The sequence below is a fragment of the Mustelus asterias genome, chromosome 23 (assembly GCF_964213995.1).
Source record: "Mustelus asterias chromosome 23, sMusAst1.hap1.1, whole genome shotgun sequence".
NCBI classification, from domain to species: Eukaryota; Metazoa; Chordata; class Chondrichthyes; order Carcharhiniformes; family Triakidae; genus Mustelus; species Mustelus asterias.
Window position 1 is genome coordinate 38062210 of NC_135823.1, and position 23036 is coordinate 38085245.

Genomic DNA, 23036 nt, shown 5'->3' on the forward strand with positions numbered 1-23036 from the left:
GTTCCTGGTAATGTTGACCCGGTGGAAGCATCTCAGACACCATTCGACAAGAAAGAGGAAAACCCCTCAAAGAATTGATTCATAATTGTCCAACTTGTTTAGTTAGAATTTGGGCTTGAGTAACTTAGTTATTGGAGACTGTATAAAGGAGCTAATGGGGGAGGGATGATTGTCCCTTTAAGGACAACACAGCAGAAGAGGGTCATCTGGCTTGAGGAACCAATTGAGACTGAATGTGGGTAATTATCCCAGGGGGTGAAGTCCTATCTTGGGCAGAAGACAGTCTGGAGACATGTAGAAGACTTGTAGAGACTGGAGCAGCCGATGGACTTCTCTAGGTCAGCCAAGGGTGGTGTTGGCCTCTGTACAGTTTTTTCTTATTAATAAGTACCCTTTGTGTCCCTGACGAAGTCTGAAAGCATGCGTTATTCAGGGGAGGCAACGGCCTAGTGGTACCATTGCTAGAATATTAATCCAGAAACTCAGCTAATGTTCTGGGGACCCGGGTTCGAATCCTGTCACGGCAGATGCTGAAATTTGGATTCAATAAAAAATATCTAGAATTAAGAATCTACTGATGGCCATGAAACCATTGTCGATTGTCGGAAAAACCCATCTGGGTTCACTAATGTCCTTTAGGGAAGGAAATCTGCCATCCTTACCTGGTCTGGCCTATATGTGACTCCAGAGCCACAGCAATGTGGTTGACTCTCAACTGCCCTTGGGCAACTAGGGATGGGCAATAAATGCTGGCCAGCCAGCGACGCCCATGTCCCACCAATGAGTAAAAAAAATTATTACACATAGCTAACAGAAAAAACATGTATAAATGGGACAGAAACTGTACTGTGGTAACTATGTTACTCAACTAGTAATCCAGAGAATGTGGGGGTAACTTTGACTTTCTGTGATACTGTAAAACAAGTGATATCAAGTCAGCTGCCTGTTATACATCTCTTCCCATTTGCATTTTCATATTGTCATGGCAATCTGTTATGTGCAATGTGGGATATGTCATTCACTTAATCAACTGGTGAAGAGCCCTGGATTGTTTAAAAAAAAGACAAAAGGACAATCGGCCACCAGACTCCTAACTCCAGAAACTGCCAGGAACAAAGAAGCACATTGTGCAAGGTGGGTGCCAAGACCCACATCTTGATAGCTTTGATAATGGGAGATTAAAGCTCCTTGGTAAAATAGGAGCAGGAGTAGGCTATTCGGCCCATAGAACCTGATCCACCATTCAGTGTGATCATGGCTGATTCTCTATCTCAACACCATTCTCCCGCTCTCTCCCTGTACCTTCTGCTGCTTTTAGTGTCTAGAAATCTATCTATTTATTTCTTAAATAGATTCAGTGACTTGGTCTCCATAGCCTTATGTGGTAGGAAATTCCACCCTCTGAATGAAGAAATCTCTCCTCATCTCAGTCCTAAAGGGCCTACCCTGTATCCTGAGACCATGACCCCTTGTTGTATATCCCCCAGCCAGGTGAATCATCATCTCTTCATCCAGTCTATCCAGCCTGTCAGAATCTTATACATTTCAGTGGGATAAAAATAAGTCTCTCCACTGCCCTCCATTAAACAAAAGAACAAAAGAACAATACAGCACAGGAACAGGCCCTTCGGCCCTCCAAGCCCGTGCCGCTCCCTGGTCCAAACTAGACCAGCTGTCTCATGATCGGAACCCCACTTGTGAAAAATCTGTTTTTTTACAGCAAAAAGTGGGTCTAGAGAATTCAGCAGACATAAAGAACAAGACGGCAGAATGTAATATCATCTCTCTCTCACCCTGCTATTCTAAGGTTCAGGCCCAGCTCCGATAGATTTTGGAATACATCACAGAGTCGGAGATTTTTTATCGAAAGGAACTTCAAGTGTCATGGCATTCACTTTGGAAGAAAGATGGATTACAGTTAAAATACAAGACTGTCTCCAGAAAAACAACCACCTTGCATCAGCTGCAACGTCACTGGGATTTCAAGACCACAAAAGGAATATTGGAAAATTGGAACATTATCTCTTTTTCTTCTTACGGACATTAACTCCGATCAACTCCACCTCTCCCATCCTGTAACTTGTTCTGTTTTGTATGCCAGTATATGTATGTGTGTTTGTGTATGTATGACCTGGGATTTGGGAGGTGTTTTTACCTTTTAAATACATTTTTATACTTTTATCTGAATGAGTTTTAACAATATAACTAACTGCATACTTGTTAACTCAAAAGATTGGCTGACTTATTTTTTCATATAGTTTTACATATGGTCAAGTACATACTGAATTGAAAAAAGCACAACTTAAAAATTCATACTCTTGTAACTGACCTTAGGGGTGGCAAAGAATGGAATTTAATCACCACCCCCCCCACCCCCAACCTCTCAGACTTGGTTGTAACAATATCTTCCACTTTACATTATCATTATCACCTGAGGTCAAAATTATATGCAAATAATTCTAGAGTTGAGAGTTTGAATATAGTTTAATTTGAAAACAAAAGCCTACCCTCAGTGAAAGTGCCCACTGAGCTGTCAGACTTTTGTGAAAACCCAACTGCTCCACTGATGTTGTTTCAGGAAGGAAACCTGCTGTCCTTACCCTGTCTGGGCCATTTTGTGACTCTGGGTCCCACACGAATGTGCTTCACTCTTAACTGCTCTCTAAAGTGGCCTATCAAGTTACTCAAATTTATATCTTTGCTACAAGAAGAGGCCCACTGACAAGTCATGGACAAAAGCTGCTAGCCCACATACTGAGAATGAATAAAAAATAATATACTCTGTGGTATCATATAGCAGCAGATTCTAACTTAAAGTTGGGGCAATTGCTGATAAATCCAAGCTAAATAAGCCTGTGACAACTGAAACACCCACAGGGATTAGAAAAGAGAGATTAATGATTGCAGTAAAATAAACTATGAAGGAGAAAATCAATAATGGAAGAGAAGCATAGGCCTCCACATTCAATCACTCCTTCAACCATGGTACATGCTGCAGAAGGCTTTTTATTGGAAACTTTGTTTTATGCTGTGATGGGGTGAATATCTGTTGGTCTCAGAGTGCAGGTGAAACTTAGAATTCCGATTGGTTTAAATGGTAATATTCCAGAGGCCAACAATATTGGTACAATACAATACATTTCACTTAAAAAACACATAATTTGGGCATCTGCCAATATGTTGCCTCAGTAGATGCCCCTCTTTACCCAAGTGATGGTTCGACCTAGTTTCCTCAGGTTCCCACAGTGGTTAACCCTGGTTTCCCCACTGATTCCCACAGTGGTTAACCCTGGTTTCCCCACTGGCTGCCACAGTGGTTAGCCCCTGGTTTTCCCACTGGTTCCCACAGTGGTTAACCCTGGTTTTCCCACTGGCTCCCACAGTGGTTAGACCCTGGTTTTCCCACTGGCTCCCACAGTGGCTAGCCCCTGGTTTTCCCATTGTTTCCCACAGTGCTTAACCCTGGTTTCCCCACAATTTACCATGGTGGTTAGCCCTGGTTTCCCCATTGGATATCACAGTTGCTCGCCCTGGTTTCCCATATGGTTGCCATTGGTTTCCCCAAAAGCTGCCCAGATGGTTGGCCTTGTTTTCTAAATAAGTTGGCCTTTTATCCCCAGTAATTGCATCCAGTTGTTAGCTCTGTTTTCCCCAGTGGTTACCACAATGGTTAGCCCTAGTTTCCTCAGTGATTGCCCCAACAATTGGCACTAGTTTCACTAGCGGTTGCCCCAGGAATGGCCTGAACCCTGATAAATTAAGGAGAGGGATCCTTGAGCTCACAGTCTTGCATCAGGGTTGAGCTCTAGTACAGTTTGCCTGGTGTGTGCCATAACAAGGCTATCTTTTCAATATGGTAAGTCATCTATAATGGAAGACATTTATATGCTTTCTCCTTTATTTTCTTAACTTGTGGTATGGTTAGTGATTAGTCCCATCGAAAGTCATGTCCCACCATTTGATAAAACTTTATATTATATGGTCTGTAAAATTCCTTTAGTTGCTCGATAACTTCCGAGTCTATCTGGACGTGAGTCCTTCCTTTCGATTTTCCTAGACACCTTGGTGTGCTGCTGCTCTCTGGTTTCTTCAGGCAAGGAAATCCCTTGGTTTTGTTGAAGTAAAAGTGTTTGTCCGTGACAATCCTCTTGAGGCCTAAGAAGTCCTGCACTTTGCCCATTTCTCCAGCTGGGTCAATGATGAGCCTCTCCCCACTGACAAAATGGATCTGGGAGAGGGGAAAAAACTGGAGCCAGTTCTCCAAATGCAAGGCATAGATTCCAATGCGTATGGCACTCCAAGAGGCATCGATGAGGCCAAGGGTCCTATTCTTGAAGGCTAGAACTTCAAAGGTTGGAATCTCAGGTTTCTTGGACAGTGTCTGGGTATAGTCTGAAATGGCTCTGGTCACTGGGTTCCTGACCACTACGATGAGTTTAGTGTCCTTTGCCATCGTGAATATTCGTTTTGGTGCCTCTCTGGTAACAAAGTAACTGGGCGTTTTCTCCATGGTGATCTGACCATCCAAGGTCTTGGGCATCAAGTTTCTAAGGACATATAAAAAGCAGCTATTAGTATTCTTGGCAGAAGTATATCAAATTATTTCTAGTTTACATGAAAATGCATGAAAATGGGAGGAACATGGTAAACAGATAAATAAATAGAAATTCTCAATTAGAGGTGAAAAAATGAACTGTTTGGTGAGTATCTAGTGAGTATCCATTAAGTGGTCAAGATCTATTCTATTTCTAAGGTTTAAAATAGTACAAAAATTGTGATAAGATTAATAAATATAAAAAAACTGATAAATGAATTAATGAATTAATTAGAGCACATAAGTATGACAAGACAGGTGATGTATTGTGTCTGCAGTATGTGGGAACTCCTGGATACGAGTGTGACCCAGGGCAAATACGTCAGCAGTAAGTGTCTGTGGCTTAAGGAGCTTTAGGACATAGTCACTGAGCTGGAGACTGAACTGAAGACACTGTGACAAATCAGAAAGGGCAAGTGTTACCTGGTCGCTTTGTACTAGGAGGCAGTCACATCTCCTGGGATAGGGTCTTCTGATTTGGAAGCTGGTCAGGGATAAGAGGGAGTGACTGAAGCTGAGACAGATAAGGAGACACAGAGGGTAGGAGTGCAGGGTGTCAGCCGCTGCAATTTTCCAGCAGTTTAGAGATTCTTTCAGCTTATTTGGATGAGAGTCAGGGCTGCAGGCTGGATATGCTGACTGACACGGCACTGTGATACACAAAGTCATTCAAATTGGGGGAGCACAAAGGAATGCAGTGGTAGTAGAGAACAGTAAAATAAGGGGGATTGACACTTCTCTGCAGAAAAGAGCAAGAGTCCAGACAGCTAGAGCTTACCTGGTGCCCGGGTTCATGACCTTTGCTCAGGGTTAGAGAGGAACTTACAGTAGAAGGGGGAGGATCCAGTGGTTGTGGTCTATGTAGGTACTAATGTCACAGGTCAGATGAGGAAAGAGGTTCTGCATAGTCAGTATGGGGAGCTATGCACCAAATTAAGAAGCAATACCTCAAAGGCAATCATTTCTGGATTATTACCTGATCTTTGTGTCGTCATTGTCTACAGGAACAGTGCCAGAAGACTGGAGGATAGCAAATGTTGTCCCCTTGTTCAAGAAGGGGAGTAGGGACAACCCTGGTAATTATAGACCGGTGAGCCTTACTTCTGTTGTGGGCAAAGTATTGGAAAGGATTATAAGAGATAGGATTTATAATCACCTGGAAAGGAATAATTTGATTAGGGATAGTCAGCACGGTTTTGTGAAGGGTAGGTCGTGCCTCACAAACCTTATTGAGTTCTTTGAGAAGGTGACCAAAGAGGTGGATGAGGGTAAAGCGGTTGATGTGGTGTATATGGATTTCAGCAAAGCGTTTGATAAGGTTCCCCATGGTAAGCTTTTGCAGAAAATACGGACACATGGGATTGAGGGTGATTTAGCGGTTTGGATCAGGAATTGGCTAGCTGTAAGAAAACAAAGGGTGGTGGTTGATGGGAAATGTTCATCCTGGAGTTCAGTTACTAGTGGTGTACCGCAAGGATCTGTTTTGGGGCCACTGCTGTTTGTCATTTTTATTAATGACTTGGATGAGGGCGTGGAAGGATGGATTAGTAAATTTGCGGATGACACTAAAGTCGGTGGAGTTGTAGACAGTGCGGAGGGAAGTGGCAGGTTACAGAGAACATAGAACATAGAACAGTACAGCACAGAACAGGCCCTTCGGCCCACGATGTTGTGCCGAGCTTTATCTGAAACCAAGATCAAGCTATCCCACTCCCTATCATCCTGGTGTGCTCCATGTGCCTATCCAATAACCGCTTAAATGTTTCTAAAGTGTCTGACTCCACTATCACTGCAGGCAGTCCATTCCACACCCCAACCACTCTCTGCGTAAAGAACCTACCTCTGATATCCGTCCTGTATCTCCCACCACGAACCCTATAGTTATGCCCCCTTGTAATAGCTCCATCCACCCGAGGAAATAGTCTTTGAACGTTCACTCTATCTATCCCCTTCATCATTTTATACACCTCTATTAAGTCTCCCCTCAGCCTCCTCCGCTCCAGAGAGAACAGCCCTAGCTCCCTCAACCTTTCCTCATATGACCTACCCTCCAAACCAGGCAGCATCCTGGTAAATCTCCTCTGCACTCTTTCCAGCGCTTCCACATCCTTCTTATAGTGAGGTGACCAGAACTGCACACAATATTCCAAATGTGGTCTCACCAAGGTCCTGTACAGTTGCAGCATAACCCCACGGCTCTTAAACTCCAACCCCCTGTTAATAAAAGCTAACACACTATAGGCCTTCTTCACAGCTCTATCCACTTGACTGGCAACCTTTAGAGATCTGTGGATATGGACCCCAAGATCTCTCTGTTCCTCCACAGTGTTCGGAACCCTACCTTTGACCCTGTAATTCACATTTAAATTTGTCCTACCAAAATGAATCACCTCACATTTATCAGGGTTAAACTCCATTTGCCATTTTTCAGCCCAGCTTTGCATCCTATCTATGTCTCTTTGCAGCCTACAACACCCCTCCACCTCATCCACTACTCCACCAATCTTGGTGTCATCAGCAAATTTACTGATCCACCCTTCAGCCCCCTCCTCTAAGTCATTAATAAGAAGGACATAGGGACATAGATAAGCTACAGAGCTGGGCTGAGAGGTGGCAAATGGAGTTTAATGCGGAAAAGTGTGAGGTGATTCACTTTGGAAGGAGTAACAGGAATACAGAGTACTGGGCTAATGGTAAGATGGTTGGTAGTGTGGATGAACAGAGGGATCTGGGTGTCCATGTGCATAGATCCCTGAAAGTTGGCACCCAGGTTGATAGGGTTGTTAAGAAGGCGTACGGAGTGTTAGCTTTTATTGGTAGAGGGATTGAGTTTTGGAGCCAGGAGGTCATGCTGCAACTGTACAAAACTCTGGTGCAGCCACATTTGGAGTATTGCGTACAGTTCTGGTCGCCGTATTATAGGAAAGATGTGGAAGTGTTGGAAAGGGTGCAGAGGAGATTTACCAGGATGTTGCCTGGTATGGTGGGAAAATCGTATGAGGAAAGGCTGAGGGGCTTGAGGTTGTTTTCATTAGAGAGAAGAAGGTTAAGAGGTGACTTAATAGAGGCATACAAGATGATCAGAGGATTAGATAGGGTGGATAGTGAGAGCCTTTTTCCTCGGATGGTGTTGGCTAGCATGAGGGGACATAGCTTTAAATTGAGGGGTGAGAGATATAGGACAGATGTTAGAGGTAGGTTCTTTACTCAGAGAGTAGTAAGGGTGTGGAATGCCCTGCCTGCAGCAGTGGTGGACTCGTCAACGTTGTGAGCGTTCAAGTGGTTATTGGATAAACATATGGATGATATTGGAATAGTGTAGATTAGAGGGGCTTTAGATTGGTACCACTGGCCGGCGCAACATCGAGGGCCGAAGGGCCTGTACTGCGCTGTAATGTTCTATGTTCTACGTTCTATGTTCAATGTGCAAATTGGCATAAGGCAAATAAGATTAGAGAAATGAATATGTGATTCAAAGATTGGTGTGAAACAATTGGGTGCTGGTTCATGGGGCACTGGCACCAGTGGAAAGTGGAATCTGTATCATTGGGTCTACACCTGAACCGTGCTGGAGCTGATGTTCTAGCGGACCACATAACGAGGGAAGTAGAGAGAATTTTAAACAAAATAATGGGGCAAGAGATCAAATTTGGGAAGATGTAAACCAAAGAGTAGAGACAAGGAAATAGAGATGGGTAAAAATATGGGAAATGATAAAGAGACCAAGACAGAAAGGGACAGAGAGTACAAATCTAAAATCAAATCAACAGGTATGGCTAGATGCTACAAAAATAATAAAAGGACTGTATCTAAAATCTTTTGACACACTGGAAAGAGACTGGGGAAAGGTACTGGGGGACTAGTTGAAGGATAGGGCAAATAGAAATTAATAAGTACGATCTGATGGCCATTACTGAGACATGGCTACAGGATGACAGAGATTGGGATCTGAATATTGAAGGATACGAGACATTTAGGAACGACAGAAAGTTAGGAAAAGGTGGAGGGGTGGCTCTGTTAATTAAAGCTGGTGTTAGCACATTAGAGAGGGATGGCTTAAGTTCAGGAAATCAGGATGTAGAAGCAGTTTGGTTTGAGATCAGAAATTATAAATTCAAGAAGTCACTTGTGGAAGTGATGTATAGGCCCCCTAATTGTAATGACATGGGAGGACAGAATATAAAGAAATAGATAATGGGAACAATATAATGGGGGATTATGATAACTAATATAATCTACATGTAGACTGGAAAAACCAAATGGGCAAAGGTAGCATAGATGAGGAGTTAGTAGAATGTTTCACAATACTTTCTTAGAACAGCATGTTCTGAAGGCAACCTGGAGCAGGCTGTACAAGACCTGGTATTGTGCAATGAGATAGGATTAATTTGTAACCACATTGTGAAGGCACCCCTAGGTAGCAGCAATCTTAATATGATTGGATTTTACATTCAGTTTGAGGGAGAGAAGGGAGCATTGAAGACTAGTATTTTAAACTTAAATAAGGGAAATTGTGAGGACGGGAAGAGGAGCTAGCGAAAGTGAATTGAGAAATGAAGTTAAGCGACAGGTCAATAGAGATCCAGTGGCAGACATTTATGAGGATATTTCAGAATATATAGAATAGATTTTAAAAATTAATTCATGGGACATGGGCGTCGCTGGCACAAGGTGGTGGTGAGCTGCCTTCTTGAATCGCTGCAGTCCATGATACATTCCAATGAGAAAGAAAAATTGCAATGGGAGGATCCACTCTGTTGTTAACTAAAAAAGTTAAAGACAGTATCAAACTTAAAGAAAAAGCATATAATTGTGCAAAGATGGGTGACAGGTCAGAAGATTGGACAGAATATAAATAACAGCAAAGAGACAAGATTAATAAGGAGAGAAAAATTGGAGTACAAGAGAAAGAAGGTAGAAATATGAAGATGGATAGTAAGAATTTCTGTAGATATTCTGTAGATATTTAAGTAAGAAAAGAGTTAACAAAATGAGCATTGGTCCTATAGAAAGTGCCTTTGGGAAATTGATAATGAAAAGTAGGGAGATGGCAGATGAATTGGTCAGGTATTTGGCATCAGTCTTCACTATAGAAGTAACATCCCAGAAATAGTCGTAAATCAGGAAAAGGAAGACAAGGAGGAACTCAGGAAAGTGTGGTATTTTGAACAAATTGTTGGGGCTATGGTCTGACAAATCTTTGGGTTTAGATGAATTTCATCCTTGGGTCATGAAAGAAGTAGCTAGTGAGATGCATTGATTTTAATTTTCTGAAATTCCCTAGATTCAGAGAATGTTCTATTGGATTGGAAAAAAGAAAATGTAACTCCTTTATTCAAAAAGGGAAGGCGACAGAAAGTGGAAAACTACAGACCAGTTAGTCTAACATCTATCAGCAGGAAAATGTTAGAAGCTATTATTAAAGATGTTACAGCAGGGCACTTACAAAAACATCAGGGCAATCAGACAGAGTCAACAAGGTTTTGTGAAAGGGAAATCATTTTAACCAATTTATTGGAGCTTTTTGAAGGAGTCACATGTGCTGTGGATAAAGGGAACCAATGGATGTACTGTACTTAGATTTCCAGAAGGCATTTGATAAGGTGCAACATCAAAGGTTATTGCAGAAAATGAAAGCTCATGGTATGGAGGATAACATATTGGCATGGATTGAAGATTGACTAACTAACAGGAAACAGAGAGTTGGTATAAATGGATCTTTTTCTGGTTGGCAGTATGTCACAGGGATCAGTGCTGGGGCTTCAACATTTTACGATTTATATAAATGACTGGAAGGTATGGTTGTGAAATTTACCGATGATACGATGATAGGTAGGAAAGTAAATTGTGAAGTGGATATAAGAAGACTACAAAGGGACATAGACAGGTTAAGTGAGTGGGCAAAGTTCTGGCAAATGGAATATAATGTGGGAACAATTAAGCTGCAAGAATAAAAAATAAAATAATTATCTAAATAGTGAGAGATTGCAGAGCTCTGAGATTCAGAGGATGACTGACAAATGGCCAGTATGCAGGTACTGCAAATAATGATCATTTATTGTGAGGAGAACTGATTACAAAAATAGGGAGGCTATGCTTCAGTTGTACAGGACAGTGGTGAGAGCATTTCTGGAGTACTGTGGACAGTATTGGTCGCCTTATTTAAGGAAAGATGTAAATGTGTTAGAAGCAATTCAGAGGAAATTTACTAGACTAAAACCTTGAATGGGCGAGTTACCTTATGACAAAAGGTTGGCCCATTTAGGCTTGTATTCACTAAAGTTTAGAAGAGTAAGAAACAACTTGATTAAAATCTTTAAGATCCTGAGTGGTATTGACAGGGTGATGTGGAGAGGATGTTTCCTCTTGTTGGAGAATGTAGAACTAGGGATCACTGTTTAAAAATAAGAGGTTGCTCAATTTAAGGCAAAGATGAGGAGAAATTTATTCCCTCAGGGTTTTGAGTCTTTGGAACTCTCTTCCTCAAAAGGCAGGTAGAAGCAGAGTTATTGGCAGGATTTTCTGCTGCCGTAGTGTTGGGCATGTTCAGGTAGAAAATGTCACGATAAATCTAAAGTTGTGTTTTATGTCAGCATGAAAGTTTACCACGATTGTCCCTTCTGCCCTGCAGTGCTGGACCATGTTTCCTGCCGTTCAACATCGGGAACATCATGACGATACATTTTCACATTATTATCGGGCCCAGACGCCAGAATCATACCCACCTGTCAAAAAGTCCATCCACGGCGATGTGATGTCAGAATGGCACAAATCAAGACTGATTACAAAAGGCATGCACCTAGCGAGCACCCTTTCAAAGTGAGCTCCTGACTGGGGGTGACCAGCCTTTGACTCAGGAATACTGACTCTGACTGGTGGTCAAAGAGCCTAGAATCAGGTAAACAGGCTTTGACTTGAGGGTACAGGTCTCACTAGGGTTGTCCTTGCTTGACTTGGGGGGGTGGGGGAGGGTGGTGGGAGGAGGGGGGGCGACCATGCTTTGACTGGGGGGGGCACTGGCTCTGACTGCAGTGGGGGGGGGGGGCGGGGGGGGTGACCAGACTCGACCCACAGTCTATCAGGGTGACACTGGAGGGAGTCAAGGGTGACACTGGCAGGAGAGCACAGTAACACTGGAGGAAAACCGGTGTAACACTGGAAGGACACTAAGGTACCACTGGAAGGAGACTGGGATAACACTGGAAAGAGACTGGCGAAAGGTACTGGGGGACTAGTTGAAGGATATCGGGTCAAGACTCCAGGCCACTGGGGGGAAGACTCCAGGCCATCGACCAGGTGGATGACTGCAGGATAATGGGGGGCTAGTTGGGGGAGACCGGACATTGAAATGTTTTGGGGAAGGGGGGTAATTGTCAACTATTGTGGGAACCATTCCTAAGAATGCCTTCCACTGCCGGGCCACAGGAAAACAACTACATTCCCTTCAAGAGTTGGCAATGGCATGAGGAGAACACTCCTAATTCTTGGCTTTGTGCTGAAGTGCATGTTGACAAGTGCCCCTAAAAACCAAATTGAGCACAAGGCCTTGGATTGAAGTTTAGGATAGTGTCCATGCCTGAGATGAGAGCTCAGGATGCAGTAAAGTGACCAAGGCTCTGGCCACATGGTCATGTGGTGTGGGATGTGGGTGGTGTGGGCAGAATGTGCAGTAAGGTCGAGGCATCAATGTGGTAGCCAGGACATGAGTCAATGGGCTTTGAGAGGCAGCTTCAATTATGAACAATAGGCAAAGAGTGGCCCTTAGGAGACAGAAGCTAACGGTCAAGTTTCTCTCAATGAGGAGAATGTACAAAACATGCAGCCTTGTGATCACTGTCATTCTTTTCGCTCATAGGCAGGAGAAAAGAAGAAGACATCAACGGAGATGTCTGGCTTGCCAAAGGCAGGAGCAGAACTGTGAAGAGGAAGAGGTGGCAGAGCCTGCTCTGCATGCAGAGGATTAACCCCAGAGAGCTGTCGCTTGGAGGTGCCTCACTAGACCCAGGGTCTATAGACGCACCTAACATAACTGCAGAGGTCTGAATACCAGTGTTGCTGTAGGCGACACTATGTATGGCCAGGGATCACACCTGCCACCTTCTGCAAGACTGGGCGCCATGGGGAATTGGAGGACATTCATTGCCAGTGTCGCTGAAAGTTTAAGCTGAGCTCAATTTTTATGTCAGTGGCTCCTTCCAGGGCTCCACAAGTGATCACTGCGGGATTTCACAAGCCTCCACACACAAGTGCACCCAGTCTTGGATGGATGCAGTCTCCGCAGGGACACACTACTTTGCCTATTTTGACCAGGATCAGGCAAGCCAGAATGCAAGGCCAATGGGCTTTGCAAAAATATTTGGCTTTCCAGGAGGTGCAGGGTGCCATCGACTGCACTCACATGGCACTCACATGGCACTCAGATTTCTGGGGCATCAAGCAGTGAACTGTGTGAACTGCAAGGGCTTCCGCTTGCTGAATGTTAAGCTGGTCTGCGACCACACCAAATGCATCCTACAGGTATGTGCTTGATTCCCAGGGAGTGCGAACAATTTCTACATTCAGAGCCATTCTTAGATCTCAGAGTCCTGAGAGGTTTGAGGGTTAGCTCCTCGGTGACAAGGGCTATCCACTAAGGAGGTGGCTGATGACGCTCGTGCGGAGGCCACAGAGTGCAGCTGAGACAAGGTACAATGAGGCTTACTCTGCAACCTGCGATTTGGTGGAGCAAACCATTGTGATGATAAAGGTGAGGGTCTGGTGCCTGGACCAGTCTGGTGGAGCCCTGCAATATAATCCGCAGAGGGTGTCACGCATCGTTGCCTCCTGCACCTTACATAACCTGGTGTTGCAATGGGGGAAGGAACTGCTGAGGATGAGATGGAGGAACTGCACGTTTCCTCCAAGAGGAAGACTGGGAAGGGGACAAGGCTGGGGAGGTCCTCAAGGGAGAGGATGTCGGCCATGAGACAATGGCAATGTCCAGATGAGGCAGACAAGCACGGGACGTGCTCATTGCTGATAGACTCATGGAGGGTGATGTGGAGATCCTGTGAGGACATCTTGTTATCTTCACATGCCTTCTGTGAGCATTTCTCTCCAGTCTGCCTAATGGCAGTGCACAGTCTGTGACAACGCTCCTGTCACAGGGGCACAGTGGCTGCCCATAGTCCCTGCTCTGCAAAGGATGATGACTTGCAGTGCGGACGGTGCATTGATCCTCACAGAGCTTCTGTGAATGTCTGACGCCTGTCTGGCTGATACCAGCTCGCTTGTTCTCAATGACTAGGGTCATATCATGGCGATGCAACAGGGCAAGTTTCACCTCTCCTGAACTTATGGCATTTTTCCTGAGCCGTACCCTTGAGGCTCGGTGCTACTGGAGGCTGAGGCATATGGGCTGGAGGGCCATCCTCACCTCAAAGGTGCAGTGAGCACACATAGACAATCATTGGAATGAGTGACGCTCGCTCTGTATGTCACACAGGCATGACTGATGTGTACAGTCACTGTGAAGGGACATCACCAATGTGCTGGGAGCCTTGCACAAAGCACATGGAGAAAGCCCTGGACAGAACACCCTGCCTTTTTCCTGTACAGAAATCAGGCTTTCAGGTTGGGATTACAGGAACACAGCTCATCAGAACAAGGAGTCATAGAAAGGGTACAATTAGTGAGAGTTTATTTACAGAGGTGAATGTTATGTACAAGTGTTTGACATGCGTGCCCATGCTGTGCAACTAGAGCTTCTTAACCTTTCTTACTCTGTTGCTATGTCTTGGTGCATCCCCAACATCCACAGCGAAAGTGGAGGCAGCCTGCTGTCTGCCATGCCCTGTTGTCTGTGATCACTTTGGCAGGCGTCTTCCAGAGAGTCAGGGTCCTGCTGTGTGGCAGTACCACCCTTCTCGGCCTGTGGAGCTGGAGCTGAAACGGTCACAGGAAGAGAGGATTCGGATGGGCAGGACACTCCTGGAGACACCTGGCTGGATGGCCCCGGGCTGTGCACCAGCTGATCCTCCTCCCTCTAGGCTTCCTCCTTGGGATAGAGGGGCAGCTGGAGTGAGCTGGAGAAGTACTGCTGTCCTCTGGTGTTGAGACTTACGTATTCCAGCAACCCTGCACCACGGAGTGCATGTCCTGTACCATTAAGTGTATGTTCTGCACCATGGAGTTTATGTCCTGCAGCAGTGCAGGACAAAAGTCTTGCACCAACATTTCCACAGCAGCCGCCATCCTAATTGTGTTGCAGTGCAGTGTTGGCACAATCACTTTAGGCCTAAGACAGATGGACTCCCCCTTTCAGTGCTTGGACTGTACCAAACATCCTTTCCTGATTTTCCCAAGTTTGCCTTTAGAGCTCCAACAACTGAGGCATGACTCAGTCCAGAGGCTTGTCATCTGACTGGGACTCAGCAGAATTCTGGCTTTCAGAAATCCTCTGAGTGCTGGCATCCAGGGATGTTCCTGTCCCTACCTGCTGTGGCTCAGAGAGTGATATGCTCACCAGATTATGACCCCGAGGCTACTCTAGAACTAGGTCCCACTGAGATGTGTGTATCTATGCTGGTGAAGGGTATGGTTGAGTGCTGTGATGTTTCTTGATATCAGGGTCCATGAAACCCTCCTCTGCTAGTGTTAGGGCTGGAATTGAGAGCTTGGCTGGTGGACTGCCTCAGCTGCTTCGTAGATGTGCCTATGAAAGAATGGAGTAGTCATTAGTGCATGCAGGGACCTGAGAAGCAGGGGACATGACTCACAGCGTTGTTGTCTGATGGATGATTCAATGCTGGATCCTCACTTGCTTTATCGCCTCCAACCTCACTATCAGCACAGAAGCAGTTGATGTCATAGAATCCGGACAGTACAGAAGGAGGCCATTTGGCCCATTGAGCCTGCACCAACAACAATCCCACCCAGGCCCTTTCCATGTAACTCCATGTATTTACTCTGCTGGTCACCCTGACACTAAGGGGCAATTGAGCATGACCAATCAACCTAAGCTGCATATCTTTGGACTGTGGGAGGAAACCGGAGCACCTGGAGGAAATCCACACAGACACAGGAAGAATGTACAAACTCCACACAGACAGTGTGTGGCCGGAATTGAACCCAGGTCCCTGGAGCTGTGAGGCAGCAGTGCTAACCACTGTGCCATCCTGGCTAGCTGGTTGACTCTGTGCTTGAAATCCGGAGGGTGAGGACCTTGCGCTCTGACATCCCTCTCTCTGTCTGGGATCTCTCTACATGAATACAGGTGGAGAGACTGTAAGCAGGACGCGTGCCAAGGCAGATGATAAGGATGCCTGGCATGTGTGGATGGTAAGTGGGACCAATGAGGTGATGAGGACACAACCTGCAGGGGACATTAAGATGTGTGTGGAAGAGTGTGTAGTGGTGTCCCTGGAGCTGACATTCGAGTGAGATCCATGTGGATACGTGTGAAAGTGATGAGAAGAGTGACTTACCCTGACAGGACAGAGGAGGTCATTCATCCTCTTGCGGCACTGGATGGCTGTCCTCTTGTGCAGGGTGTTGGCACTCATGATCGCTGTCACCGCCTCCCACGCGGGATTGATGACTTTGCTGGTTTTCTTCCTGTGTGCGGGTAGCGGACATCATTTTGGGCCTCTACAGCACCAGGAGACTCTCCGATGAGGCGTCCAAAAACCTCGAGGTGGATTTCTTGGCAACTATCACTTCCCAGTGACCTAAAAAACGTGGTTGGTGTGCGCTGGGGTGGCCTTTAAATGTGGCGCCCCAATGATTGCAGCTCTGAAGTGATGGTGGGGCGGGCAAATCAGAGGCCCCCCTGCCAGGGATATGGCGTGGAACTCGTGGCAGAGACTATTTGGGACTATGAGTCGGGAAAAGCCAACATTGCCATCAGCAGGCTCGACGCTGCTTTTCCCACCCACTATTGGCCTTTGCCGATTTATGGGAACATTTCACCCTTTGAATATTTTTAAGGCAGAGGTAGATAGATTCTTGATTAACATGGGGGTGAAAGGTTATTGGGAATAGACACGAATGTGGGGTTGAGGTTACAATCAGATCAGCCATGATCTTATTCAATGGTGGAGCAGACCCAGAGGGCCGAGTGGCCTACTCCTAATTTGTTTGTTTGTATGTATGTTTGCATGTTTATAAGGAGATTCAATGGGTGGATTGGGTCCATGATAGGGAAGCTTGTACATAGACCAAAGAAAGAGGTATATGCACTATATGCACTTTTCTCTCAAGAGCTGTATATTTAGGACAGTAAATTTGCAGTGGATTCTGAATGTGAAAACAAAGATGCTTTAATGAGGTGACTGTGTTTGTTTTGACATCCAGAAGGACAAAAGCAGGCTTGAGGATTAAATGATTCATTAGATTTCAAATTTAATTTGACTCTGCAGAATTCTTAAATGTGATATTAACTTCCTTCCAAAGCTGAGCTGTTAAAGGTTTTGAGTTACTGTAAACCTTCCTTTGCTTTCTTGTTTTCACATTCCCAATCCTAACCACGCAGGAAATGTTTTTAAACCGAGTACTGTGTGACTAACAGATTTTAAAATCTGTTCGCATCCATCTATTTTCCCTTAACAGCGTTTCCCTTTCTGAGAAAACTCCTGGCCCACGTTCTAACACCTCTCTTGTATTTGCTGCAATTTGGTGAGTAGCACGAATCCCTCTGGGTCAGAACATTGTGGGTTGACCATATCCTTGAGCACAAAACTCAGGCTGACATTTCAGTCCAGTACTGCATTGTTGAAGATGCTGTCTTTCGGGTGAGAAGTTAAACTGCGGCCCTGCCTGGCCTCTCACGTAAAAGATGTAAAAGATCCCATGGTACTATTTGAATTTAGAGCAGGAAAGTTTGTGTCCGAGCTAACATTTAGTCCTCAGCCAACAACACCAGAATAGATATTCTTGTTATTTATTTGAGTGCTGTTTGTGGAAGCTTGCTGCGCAAATTGGTTGCTGTGTTTTCTACATTACAACAGTGACTGCACTTCAGATACATAGGATTGCATATATGAAACAGGCCATTCAGTCCAACCATATATTCCATTCGAGCCACCTCGCATCCTTCCTCATCGAAATCTGTCACCATAATCCTCTATCTCCTTTCATACTCCTCTCTTGTCTCCCTTTAAATGCAAATATGTTATTTTCTTCAAATTATCCCTGTGGGTGGAGAGATCCACATTCTCATCATTATTGGGCTAAAGAGCCCTGAATTCCCTATTGGATTTCTCGGTAACAGTTTTATACCTGTATTGATGGTTTCTAGTTATGCTCATCCCACAGGAGGAAATGTTCTCTTATATTTAATTTCAAAACCTTTATAATTTTAAAGACCTCTATTTGGTCACTCCTCAGCCTTCTTTTTTCAACAGAAAAGAGACCCTGGGTAGAGTTTTACAGCCGCGCTTATCCCAAAACCATAAAATCCCACCCAAGGTCAATGGACCTTTCCATGATCCGCCCCTCACCCGCTCCGATTCCTGTGGCAGGCAGGAGGTAAAATTCCGGCTGTGAATCCTTTGCTGATATGCATACTCACACATTTTTGGTGTCAGTTTTGTAAATCTTCTCAGCACCCTTTTCAGTCAGTGCCTTTATATCTTTCTATATATAACATGGCGATCAGAAATATGTAGCAGCCTAATTGTGGCCTGACCAAGGTTCGATACATGTTAAGCATAACTTATCTATTTTTCAATTCTGTCTCTCTAGAAATAAAGCCTAGAATTTGGTTTTCCCTTTAATGGCCTTACTAACCTAACCAACTTCGACTGATTGGTGTATTGATATTCCAAGATTCATTTGTTCCTCTACCCCACTAGACATGCAACTTCCATTGGCTTCATTGACTTTAACTTTAACTTAACTTATTAGTGTCACAAGTAGCCTTACATTAGCACTGCAATGAAGTTACTATGAAAATTCCCTCGTTGCTTCAGTCCAGCGCCGGTTCGGGTACACTGAGGGGGAATGTAGCATGGCCAATGCACCTAACCAGCACGTCTTTCAGATTGTGTGGGAAAACTGGAGGAAACCCACACAGACACGGGGAGAACGTGCAGACTCCGCACAGATTGTGACCCAAGCTGGGAATCGAACTGGGGTCCCTGGCGCTGTGAGGCAGCAGTGCTAACCACTGTGCCACCGTGACTGTAAAGTACTTCTGAGTTGTGTCCCTCCTCCTCACCCAATCTCCTTTGTCACTATTTTATCAACGCATCAATTGTCATAGCTCCTTGTCAAGTACACCATTTTCCTGCGCTGTTCTGTCACCTCACTTTGTTGAAGTCAGTGTACAATCTTTGATTTTAACTCATCCATTTCTCTCAAAACTTTTCTACTCTCACCTAGTCAGCTTTCTCTTTCTCTTGCAATCCCTATAGATTTTACACCAAAGACCTGCCAACCACATCTTTTCAATGTTTCCTGGAGGCAGTGAAGAAATCTTTAAACTAGAAACTGGGATGGAATGGGGTGACAGGCAGGGGTCAGTGGAGGGGAAGAGAACTACACAAGTATTGGGACAATTTTGCCAGCGGAGAATAAATCTGCAAGGAATCATGGATCTTACATTTAACATTGTTGTGCACGTTTTTTAGGCATGGAATAACAGAATCAAGCAGAGGCCTGCATCATATTGTCTACATTGGTTGGGATTATTTTTAGGTGGCTCAGAATAGGAAAAGCCACTCAGCCCATCAATGCTGCCCCATCCAGAGCCACTGCATAATTATTTTATCATAGACTTCCGGTATTGCTAGGGCAACTCATTCCCTGACAGTGCCATTAATATCTCTAAAACCTTTAATCTCCTTTCCCAATTCATCTTGATCCAGGCACTAATTGACCCTGAATCCAACTCCCTCTCTCTGTGAGTTTGTTCTATGTGTCCACTATGCTGTGGGAGAAAATCATTTCTAAATTTCCAACAAGACTGACATAAGGCTAGCCAATCTTGCCTATGTGTCTTCAAGTTCACCATGCACTATGGTGGACTTCTTTACTGCTTCCTCCTCCAGACCTTTTATTGTGATAAAGATCTTCAAATAAAAAAGGAAATTGCAAAGCTGCATGGCACTTCATCATGCATACATATCATGCAACAGGGGATAATAGATCAGGGAACATCATATCAACGAATAATACAGCAGAGAACAATACATTTGACAGAAATACAGCAGGAAGCAATTCATTGGAGAGTAGGTTAGGCAGGGAATAATACATATGGGCATAAGAGGGTGTGGAACAGTACACCTGGGAGTAATACACCATGGAATAATAAAGCAGGGAGAAATATACCAGGGAATAACACAAGAGAGAATGGTTGAATTATGGATCTAGTAATTCTGCTTCAGAGACATGAGGTCATCCCTCACACACCCCACAGCAAATAGAAATTTAAATTCAATTAATTCCGGACTAAGAGAACTGGTCTCAGGAATGGTTAGCATGAAATAACTGGATTGTTGTAAAAATGCATCTCGTTCACTCACAGGCTTGGGAAAGAATTCCATTGACATTACTCGGTCTGGCCGACAAGTGACTCTAATCCACAGCAAATGTGGTTGACCCTTAACTGCCCTCCAAAGTTCCCCAGCAAGCTTCTCAGTTGTATTAAGCTGCCAAGAAAAGCCCAAAGAAGAATAAAACTGGACAGACCATCCTTCATCAACCTAGGCACCAGACACAGCAAAGACACATCAAGCCCATTTGACCCTGCAAAGCCCTCCTCACTAACGTCTGGGGACTTGTGCCAAAACTGAGAGAGTTGTCCTGTGTACTAGTCAAACAACAGCCTGACATGGCTGAATTCACAAAATCATTACTTTCAGATAATAATAACTAGAAGCAGGAGTAGGCCATTCGGCTCTTCGAGCTGCTCTCCTATTCATTTTGATCATGGCTGATCATCAGATTCAATATCCTGTTCTCGCCTGCCCCCATACCCTTTGATCCCTTTAGCCCCAAGAACTATATCTAATTTCTTCTTGAAATCAGACAACATTTTGGACTCAACTACTTTCTGTGGTAGTGAATTCAACACATTCACCAGCCACTGGGTGAAAAGATTTCTCCTCACCTCAGTTCTAAAGGTTTACCCTTATCAGACAGTCATAAAGGTTTACAGCATGGAAACAGGCCCTTTGGCCCAACTTGTCCATGCCGTCCTTTTTAAAAAAAACCCTAAGCTAATCTCAATTGCCCGCATTTGGCCCATATCCCTCTATACCCATCTTATCCATGTAACTTTCTAAATGCTTTTTAAAAGACAAAATTGTACCTGCCTCTACTATTACCTCTGGCAGCTTGTTCCAGAAACTCACCACCCTCTGTGTGAAAAAATTGCCCCTCTGGACACTTTTGTATCTCTCCCCTCTCACCTTAAACCTATGCCCTCTAGTTTTAGACTCCCCGACCTTTGGGAAAAAATATTGACTATCAAGCTGATCTATGCCCCTCATTATTTTATAGACCTCTATAAGATCAACCCTCAGCCTACTAGGCTCCAGAGAAAAAAGTCCCAGTCTATCCAGCTTCTCCTTATAACCCAAACCATCAAGTCCCGATAGCATCCTAGTAAATTTATTCTGCACTCTTTCTAGTTTAATAATATCCTTTCTATAATAGGGTGACTAGAATTGCACACAGTATTCCAAGTGTGGCCTTACCAGTGTCTTGTACAACTTCAACAAGATGTTCCAACTCCTGTATTCAATGTTCTGACCGATGAAATCAAGCACGCTGAATGCCTTCTTCACACTCTGTCCACCTGTGACTCCACTTTCAAGGAGCTATGACATGTACCCCTAGATCTCTTTGTTCTGTAACTCTCCCCAACGCCCTACCATTAACTGAGTAAGTCCTGTCCTGGTTCAATCTACCAAAATGCATCACCTCGCATTTGTCTAAATTAAACTCCATCTGCTATTCATCAGCCCACTGACCCAATTGATCAAGATCCCATTGCAATTGGAGATAACTTTCTTCACTGTCCACTATGCCACCAACCTTGGTGTCATCTGCAAACTTACTAACCATGCCTCCTATATTCTCGTCCAAATCATTAATATAAATGACAAATAACAGTGGACCCAGCACTGATCCCTGAGGCACACCACTGGTCACAGGCTTCCAGTTTGAAAAACAACCCTCTACAATCACCCTCTGGCTTCTGTCAAGAAGCCAATTTTGTATTCATTTAGATACCTCATGCTGGATCCCGTGATATTTAACCTTATGCAACAACCTACCATGCAGTACCTTGTCAAAGGCCTTGCTAAAGTCCATATAGACAACATCAACTGCACTGCCCTCATCTATCTTCTTGGTTACCCTTTCAAAAAACTCAATCAAATTTGTGAGACATGATTTTCCACTCACAAAGCCATGCTGACTGTCCCTAATCAGTCCTTGCATCTCTAAATGCCTGTAGATCCTGTCTCTCAAAATACCTTCCAACAACTTACCCACCACAGATGTGAGACTCATTGCCTGTAGTTCCCAGGCTTTTCCCTGCAGCCCTTTTTAAACAAAGGCACAACATGTGCCAATCTCCAATCTTCAGGCACCTCACCCGTGACTATTGATGATTCAAATATCTCGGCTAGGGGACCCGCAATTTCCTCCCTAGCCTCCCACAATGCCCTGGGATCACTTCATCAGGTCCTGGGGATTTATCTACCTTGATGCGCTTTAACTATCCTCAAACTATGTTCCCTAGTTCTGGACTTCTCCACCATCGGGAACATTCTTTCTGAATCTACCCTCTCTAATCCTGTTAGAATTTGATAAGTTTCTATGAGATCCCCTCTCAGTCTTCTAAACTCCAATGAATACAATCCAAACCAACTTAGTCTCTCCTCATATGACGGACCTGCCATCCCAGGAATCAGCCTGGTAAACCTTCGCTGTACTCCCTCTATAGCAAGGACATCCTTCTTCAGATAAGGACACCAAAACTGCACACAATACCGCAGGTGTGGCCTCACCAACTCCCTATACAATTGCAATAAAACATCCCTATCCCTATACTCAAATCCTCAAATATGTCCCAGTCCACTTGATGATCATCCCTGGGCAAATCAGAGGTGGTGGCGCAGTAGTATACAGTTGAGAGGGAGGCTTTGGAAGTCTTTAACATTGATGTTGAACCCATGAAGTCTCATGGCATCTGGTGAAAAAATGTGCAAGGGACCTTCTGTTAATTACCACCTATCACACTCCCTAAGCTGGTGAATCAGTAATCGTCTATGTTGAACATCAGTTGAAAGAAGCACTGAAGTAGTAATGGCACAGAATGTACCTCAGGGTCGGGGCTTTAATGTCTATCATCAAGAGTGCCGTAGCACCACCACTCATCAAACTTGCTGAGTCCTGAAAGGCTTTTCTTGCAGCAGGTGGTGAGAAGGAAAAATTTATTTGTCCTTGTCCT

The 23036-nt window shown here is 44.4% G+C and overlaps 1 protein-coding gene across 1 annotated transcript in view; it reads right to left on the reverse strand.

The window, feature by feature from the left end:
• Positions 1-3928: 3928 nt before the first annotated feature.
• Positions 3929-23036, reverse strand: part of LOC144510379 (heparan sulfate glucosamine 3-O-sulfotransferase 2-like) — a 116628-nt gene continuing 97520 nt past the window's right edge. Inside the window, exon 2 of the mRNA XM_078239815.1 lies at positions 3929-4547. Coding sequence (XP_078095941.1) covers positions 3929-4547 — 619 coding nt within the window. The remainder of the gene's footprint in view (positions 4548-23036) is intronic.